At 43.1% G+C, this 8,753-nt stretch overlaps 1 protein-coding gene across 1 annotated transcript; it reads right to left on the reverse strand.

Moving 5' to 3' along the window:
• Positions 1 to 483: 483 nt before the first annotated feature.
• Positions 484 to 4,426, reverse strand: LOC110980981 (interleukin-1 receptor accessory protein-like 1). Its single transcript, XM_022238097.2, has 4 exons — positions 4,185 to 4,426; positions 2,687 to 2,974; positions 2,218 to 2,434; positions 484 to 1,705 (listed from the first exon to the last, which is right to left on the reverse strand). The coding sequence occupies exons 1-4, from the start codon at positions 4,270 to 4,272 to the stop codon at positions 1,453 to 1,455; spliced, it is 846 nt and encodes a 281-aa protein (XP_022093789.2). The 5' UTR covers positions 4,273 to 4,426; the 3' UTR covers positions 484 to 1,452.
• Positions 4,427 to 8,753: the final 4,327 nt, after the last annotated feature.

Below are 8,753 nucleotides of genomic sequence, written 5' to 3' on the forward strand. Positions count from 1 at the left end.
GGCGATTAACCCGCTATTTTATTCCATCATGAGCAGAAATCATTGGCGGTGAGTGATTTGAATGTCATGGCTTTTGTAGTATGTTTTGAGTAGAATCATTCCTGAACCCCGAGGGAAAAAAGGTGTCCAAAAATACACGCCCTCTCTTTTCAATCGATCGCTGATACGGCCTGGTAAAACTGACCCGAAGGTGCGTAACAAGAGCACACGAAAAAACCTAACTCAAATGTGGGGGCGCTGTGGATGTACAGGTACGCAGGGATTTCTGTCACGCATCCGGCCATGCAACAGTAAAGAAAGAAACGGGGAAAAAAATCCTTTACTTAAAAAAGGAACATTCACTCTGAGTTTTTCTTTGCATCTAAGAAAATCAAATCAGGGTTTTTTAAGCAAAATATTGGCAAAAACCAATATATTTGATGTGATGTGCATCACACCGATTTTTTTCAGATATTCAAGCATACAAAAAAAAAAGAACGAAAATTCTGTAAGAAATCAATGAATCAAATTTCAGGGGATTCTTTAATTCATAAAATGTACAAAATAAAAGATACAACTTTCTTCATTAAATCCACATAAAAAAGGTGAAATATTATTCGTTCATCTTTGGTATAATATAAAAAGAAATTATGCAGTTTTTAGTTTGACCCTTTTCAGGCCTAAATGGCCAAATAAATTTTCTTGAAATATCCTCGAATAAAATCTGACTGACTGAAATTAAACCTGAGCTTTGAAATGTCGTTGAGGGCGTACAAAGGCATCAGCTTACTGGCAAAGACCGCCATCGATCCAAATTGTCTTGTTTCCCGGCTTAGCTTCCTTTGTGACATTGGCGTATAGACAAGAAAGTTGTCGAATGAGGCTACAAACATCGTGACTATTGTAACTGACCCATGAAATAACTATTTTTATGACAATTGACAGGTAGGAGAATAGACACTAGGATGTGAATTGCTTCTATAACCACAGGTTTCAATTCCTCTGTTTGGATTAGGCTAGGCCTTAGTTTAAAATAAGCTCCGTTTTTCCGACGTCAATTTGTCCGAACTCCTGTTTAGATATTAGCTACATCTCAAATAAAACCAGCAACTGGTATTAGAGCAGATCATGAGCTGATAATGTGAGCGCCAACGTGGCGACTAAAATTATTACCTTCCCGCCAGACCTCTGTGAACTGTTTTGAAAGGGACTTGTCGTTTCTAGGCTGGCAGTTACGTCATAGTTGGAAGCTGACCGGTTTAAAAACAAAGCAGTCGTCGATTGAATCACATGAACCAATGAAAGAAAAAAAACACTGTTGTATAATCAGCTCACCATTGTTGGGTCGATTCCTCTCCGTTCATCCCCCAAACCCCTGACTCATTCTTTCTTTTTTTTAACCATACCGTCTCCCCACTTCCACTCGCGAGTACTCGTGCACTCTCACCCACCCCTTGCTCGCCCCTCACTTTCCTATGCCTCCAATCCACGGTACCTGAGCCCTCTAACTCCCTCAGGACACTTCTCCTGTTTTTTATGCCCCGTCTTGATCTTTCCTAGCAGCGATTTCTTAGTACCTCGCATGCCATCGCCTTTCGGTCTAGGGTTGACGGCTACCGTCGCCTCGGCTTGGTAACCGTTGTTGAAGACGTACGCCATCCAAGATCCAAAGCTGTTTTCCTTTACGCCGGCGATTTCCAGGCTCAAGACAACGACACTGTCGTCCCTGATTAAGGTAAGGAAAGATTGAAAATCTTGTTCAAAAGTTTGGGTCTCCTTTTAAGTCAACTTTCGCAAGGAATTGTACACACAAAAGACAAAATTAGCGAGCTTGGAAGTAATTGCTAATGGTCTTGCATTCCTCTGAAAACGGTGAAAGTAAAACTATACTTAGAATTCTGTAAACTCTGATCTAGAAATAGATCATGGAATTCTGATCAGGCGATCAAGAGAAAGGAAACAGGCTATAGGCCTAGATCTGCTACTCTAAAATGCCAACTTTTTGTTTCGAATTGAAAAGAATAACCCCCGAAGAAAACGACGGAAAAGGAATAATGAAAGGAGTGTATTTATGACCAAACTCCACGGAATGCTTCCCACAGAAAATAACCCCAATTAGGTTAGAAATGACCCTCTTAAATAACTCATAAAATCGTCGTTTCTGACCAAGAAAACGTCTGAACCAACCCGGATTGAGATTCGTTACAAGTCGAACTCAGAAGGTATCTGCTTGTTTACCTGCTGCTCCGTTCTGTGCGGGCCTCGGTGTCCTCGATCCGCTCCAAGTTCCCGTTCTTATCCACCCTGAGCCAGCCTACGGAGCTAGACTCGACTTGGCCCTTCCCGACGAAGAACTCGCAAGAGAAGCGGACCGTGTCCCCAACCACAGCCGTCTGGTCGGCACATGAGCCCCCGGTGCTTTCTAACAAACAAGGCTTCCGGGGGAGAGACCCGTCTGCCAGTAGGGAAATATTTCAAAGATGAAATGAGAATTTCGCATGAGACAAAAGGAGAATGAAAACACAAGACAAAACAAAAAAACGTAAGCAAATGTGAACCGCACGACCATGCAAACAATAAGGCACTGAATTCCCCACAAAACAATTTCAAAGGCATTTTTCAAGAGCCCGTGGAAAATGCCCCATTTTGGTTGAACACTGGAAGGAGAAAAACCCAAATGAAAAGATTGCAACGACAAAAATCTTACTTAGGACAACAAGCTGGATAGTCCTACTGATGCTCTGCTCCCCGTTGGACAGGACGCAAGTATAATGTCCCTCATCATCGAAGTCTGTTTTCTTGAAGCGAAGGGACTGACCCTTCTCCTCGGGGCGGCGGTTTGCGATGTCTCCGTGCGGAATCCATGGAAACGGGATGCCGTTCTTGTACCATGTGATGCTACAGTGGTTGACGGCTTCGCAGTCGAGATTTTCAGCGTGGCCGGCATAGACGATCTCGGTCGCTGAAACCTCGTTCACAAAACTGAGTTTTCCATCTGAAATGGAAATGTGACGAATCAGTAAGCTGAGCCCAGTTGCAAAGTCAAGTAAGTATTCAATACGGGTGTTTCACAATAGTGCGCCTCCAAGAGTTTGCCACGCACTGGCCAATCATAAGACGCGAAATCTGTCGACCCAATGCGCGTTTGGAAAGGGTCGACAGATTTCGTGCATTGTGATTGGCCGACACGTTGCAAACACTTGGAGGCGCGCTATTGTGAAACACCCGCTTTGTTCTATCTTAGAGGTCGGAACCGCAGGGACAATAGTGACCACTAACCCGGACAGGTCAAACGTCGGCATTGGAAACCGGCTCATCATCACGTCGGCCAGCTGAGGTCCTGTAATCAACTGAAATCGTTACCCTTCTCAATTTCCTCTTATTTCCCTGTAAATAGCGACTTCGCGGGTAACATTTTGAGGAAACTGTGCAAGCAGTGTATCGAGGAGGATGACGTTTCTGACCATTCTGTGGCTTTCCAGGTTATAGGACATCAAAAAGTACTGGAAATGAATCATGCACTGTACAACAGTGAAGATTGAAATGGCTGGAGTAAATTATATATCATTTCTTCAGTTTTCCATAATTTGCAAAGTTAGTGAATAAAAGATTATTTTTTTAAACATAGAAATTCAGTTCTCTTGACGACATAACCTTAGACATGGTAAATTTCCACAGAGCTGAGTTGATTCTTCGCTCAGCAAAATCATATTTCTACGATCTTCAATTTTCATATCACTTAGTTTTGATCGTTGTTTTAGCTTGTTCACTTTCGGCACTTGACAATTATCTTTAAAAAAGCTGATCTCATCTGATGTAATCTAATCATTTTTTTTTTAATTCACTGGTAGAGAACATGCTCTTCTTCACCCAAAACGAGGTCAGGCTTTCGATTTTTTAACAACGAATTCGTTGAAAGTTGAAATCAAAGTTGTGTTTGATTTCTCTATCAACCTTTACAGAAAGCCCAACCCAGATACGTCTAACAGACTAAAATACAACTCGCGAATACCTTCTTTGAAAATGAAAACAGAACATTTTGTCCTCGAAGGTTTTTGGATAGATTTTCGTTTTTAACATGACGATGTATGCGCCCAACCGTCGAGAATTACTGTTTCGCACAAGCAATGTATACATCAGTAAAGATAACCACAAAAACAAAATGGAAAAAGTAGGTTTCAAAATCTGGAAAAAAGTAGGTTTACCTCCAACTGTTTGATCCACAGTGCACCCAATGCTGTCAGAAACGCAAATCGCCAGAACGAAAAGAACAAGGTCTCCGGTGAGGTTCATAATAGTTGAGCGTCTGAAGAAAAGTTTGCTGGAAGATTTTCACTTGGGGCTGTGTGACTCGAGCTCCAAAGCCGGTTTTTTTCCCACTGCACGGCACGAAGCGAGAACTCGATTCTGGCCTGCACCGGACAGTCCATCGGCCTTATATATCTTTCCTGGTCTGCTTCTCGGTGACAAGCTGTCCCGAAATTACCTCATCAAGTTTAAAGCGGAAACCACCTGCAAGTTGGAAACTAAAACAATACTAGCCACGCACGCGTGGGGTGTGCGCGCAGGTCATGTGACGAGGTTAATCCCGCATAGAAACAGATGAGTTGCACCACTTTCGTGTTTTGAGAGGGGTTAATTATAGAAAAGAGAAGGCTCTGTGAATAATATTTGCCGTCCTATAGCAACTGCTGGGTTTTCCCACTCGTAGAACATCTCACTTGCAGGAAACAAATCTATGTTAAGGGCTACTAGCCTGGCGAATGCGTAGCCAACAAACTGTTGTGTTGGTTTTCGAATAGGGTTACATACCGCGGGTTGGCCACGTTGTTAGGGAGTGTTCAGAAAATGGACCCGGCGCCCCGCCCACGCGTGCGCAGAATGGTGTATAAACTCAGACTGAAACTAAACCGGCCAACTACCATGGATCTTTCGTTGGATCTTTCATATTTCTTTAAAGAATTTCTTCGGAGCTTGTTGCAGTTGTTTTTTTTTTTGGGGGGGGGTCACTTTTGCTTTTTCCACACGTCCTTTTCATTTGTGGTGACTTTTATGCGTTCAGTTTGTATGCCCTGTTTTACAATGAAACGATAAAGCTAAATATTTGACGTATCAAAAAAGAGGAATAGAATTGAGCCCTTTTTTATATTAAAAAGCTGTAGACAAAAAAGAATAGATCTCAAAGGGAAAATACTCTGGATGAGTGTCAAACTCAAACTGATAACCCCAAAAATCTAAAATCTGAATACTGAACTTCGACCTACTAAAGCCTGCGCACTTTATGCACTACTCGGTTGCCGCGTGATGAAAGTCGGAAGTGGGACGTGTAGTGGGCAGCGTTGTCATTCGTCTGGTACTCCGTGCTACGTGCGAGGTTGTAATACCGCATACCAACAGGTTATGCAGCTACAACCTACACGTGAAGAGAACAAAGTTGATCCTGACGTTACCAGTGAAAATGACGCAGGTCCGTTCGGCCGTGCGCGAGGGGCACGTTCGTGCGTCATCGTCAGCGCAATCATTGTTTTCCCCTTCCTTTTATGGGACTAAAATGAACGACGATTTCCACTCCATCTCGAAAAACGTTTGCGGCTTTCTTGAAGAACGTTTCTACAACTTAATTTTTTTGGGGTCATTTTATTCCAACTTAGATTTCGAACAGTTTGGGCCAGTGTAACTTCCACGAAACTGGTAATAGAAAAGGGGGTGGAACGGCTCCGCCCCTCCAAATCTGGGGTGCGGTCAACCAGGCCGAACAATGGAACAGAACAATGGAAACATTTTGCATTTCAGGTTTTTAAGTTTAATAGGGCACTTTTTCCGCTAAGCGAGTCGGTTGTTTTTTGTTTTTGTGTTTTTTAATTATTTTTTATAAAGCGACTATATTGACTAGGAGTCTCAACTGAAATTCGAAAGCAAAATCCTGCAGATCATTTTGTCTGAAACCTCTACAATTTCTTTAGCACGTTCACTGCTACTTTCTCTCAATAAAAATGTAAGACCACTATACGCACGGCTGACAGGTCCAGGTTTCCTAAACTGATCCCTTGCAGGCTCGCGGCCGTGGACCACGAGCCCTTTTGCAGTAAAGGCTTATCGCCAGTTGTTTCGCAATTTTCGTCTCCTGACTTTCGAAACAGGATCCCATCCAGAACAAAAACAGAGAAAGAATTCAAACCGCAGTGCTGTCCTTTGCTTTCCAGAACTTTTCAAAGGACCTATTTTACAATGTGGTTTGAATAGGTTGCGAAAGTCTCCTTCGTTTTTTTAACAGCAGCCGGGGCAAATCGCATTGGGTGCGCAAATGGGCCAATTCGTAATTTCACCAAGGCAAGGTCATTCATCAGGAACCAAACGCGCGCGAGTCCGCGTAGGGCTCACGGGTGGATCTATATCAAGCGCGCCCGGATCCCGGCGAATGACCTCGGACGGGTGTTTCAGTTTTGGGCATGCGCGGTGGAATACCGAAACTGCCTTATTTGGTTTACGGCAGACGAAACTTTCTTTCGTAGCAAAACCAATCTTTAATTTTTCTGGAGAAAGGTGTCTCCGCGCATCCCTATCATGCGAACGGACACCTACCGTGGAATATCGATGAATGTGATAAAATTTGCCGCGTAATCACCATTGAACTAATGCGCGGGCTGAGCGATCACGCGAATAATGATGAAACAATTCGTTTTAGACCATGACCATGATCGAAAAATTCCAAACGAAAATGAAAGTAACCTTTGATGACAACGGAAACAACAGCAAACCTTTCCTACCCCCCAATTTTGCAAAATTTTGAAATGCTATGATGACTCGCCTAGGTCACCAAGTCTTGATGATGCGCTCATCAGGGAACATTGTGAATTACCCATGAACAGTCTAAATGAAAGGCAAAATAGAACTGCAGCCATAAATTTGAGAACAAATAAACCACAGTTTCCAGTTTCATCAAATCACCGGTGTAGAGAACCGGCGACGTGAACACGACGGTCCATTTGGTGGGTCAGTCGGTGTGGCCCCCCAGGGTACTATGCGACAGAAATGCTTTTCTCATTTTTTTATCCACGGGCTGTATTGTTTAATTTGAAATAAATATGAGCCTTGAACTTGACCAAGCGAGGATAAAATTTACTCAGCAACGGAGGCCCCTTTAGTCGGGTGTGAACTTCGCTGGTCCACGAACGACTAGGAAATGCACACGTTACGGTCGCATTGCTACCAACAAAATGAACACTCCCGACCAACATGGCCCTTTTGAACCGATGAGGGGGTGCTTCTGGAAAGGGCATACCCCTTGAAGTTAGGCTTTCAATTCTGAGACCGTATGCTCTTTTCGCAAGGTGTCGCTATCTCGTCCTTTCTTTGTTTATTTGTGCGTGTATTTTGTTTGTTTGATGCGTGCGTAAACTTTGCACACACAGGATGGCTCGCACATCTGTCGATAAACATTGTCTCCGTTACAGGTTTTTGCGACATTTGCAGGGGCGAAGTTGGCTCTCTGAAGTCGGTGGACTAAGTTTGCATGCATGGGGAGTTGGGACATGCCCAGAAAAAAAATGTGTACTTATTTTCCCTGTGTTTTATGGCATTTGCGACCAATGCAAGGACTCTGATTTTGAGTTCTTACATCCCAGATGAAACATTTCTTATAATCTTATAAGTCTTATTATTATAAGTCTTATTATTAAGACTTGAACATTCTGTGTGTAGCTTGGTGTAGGGGGCGTGGTCTCTCCGAACCCCCCTCAATCCATTGTACTGATTCCATCCTGTTTCGTCTAGACATGGAAGATTGATGAATTTGAGAGGGTGATTTTGTTGACCTGAGGACCGAGAACTTACACAGATTTTATTTCATTGGGGTCGTCCAAGTTTAACAAAATGGAAACAGTGCAAAAAATGTTCTAAAGACCTGCAATTTCAAAAATTGTACTGTTTGGGCAACATTTGGCCTTCAGTGGTATCGAGGAAAGGGCCGGACGGATTTTATTTATTTGTTTAAGTGGTTTGGGATGGGGAAAACATTTTCATATTAGGTTGTACACAAAGTCATGAACACGCGGTACAACACGGCGTCGTATAAAAGTGTTTGAGGAAGAGTTTATGTCTATTGTCAAACGACCGGATTTACCGGTCTGCATGATTAACAAAGTCAGTTTCGCCATATACAGGTAATTTTTTTTACCTGCATAGATAGGTGATGACTTTGGTGCGTGATCCGTGTTCCGAGTTCTCTAGGAATATTCCTCATTCTCAGGAATTCCGGTTGCTCGCTCGGTAATCCCGGATGGGGGACCGCTCCAAGCCGTTCGTTCGATAGAAACTACTGACAGCGCTTTCCGTCATCACTGTGACTCCGAGTACTTGAACTAAAAACCTTCCTCCGTGACCACCCGCACACCGAATTACCTTGGCAAATACAAATTATGCCGCTGTTTCCTCATTTTCATGCAAAGATGAATCACCAGTCCATTGTTTCAGATGTAGCTCTCATAAGGACGGATCTAGGATTCTTTCTTTGGGGGGGTGGTTTGGTGGGTGGGAAGTTTAATGTTTGTATAATGAGCACGGGTTGCTACATGATTTGTTGCCGTTTATAAAGTCGGTTTAATCCCTTTGCCTTGTCCTTAACCGTACACGCAAATGAACACCCCAAAAGGCCCAAAAGGACAACTCTATTTGGAATTATTTATTATATGGCTCCTTGGAAGAGTAGAAATTTCATTCTTTAGGAGTAGTTTTTATTAGGGATTCGCTCTTTTTAAGAGTGATTTTCTCACTCT

The sequence above is a fragment of the Acanthaster planci genome, linkage group LG14 (assembly GCF_054643075.1).
Source record: "Acanthaster planci isolate LZ-2023a linkage group LG14, COTS_SCS, whole genome shotgun sequence".
Lineage (NCBI taxonomy): Eukaryota > Metazoa > Echinodermata > Asteroidea > Valvatida > Acanthasteridae > Acanthaster > Acanthaster planci.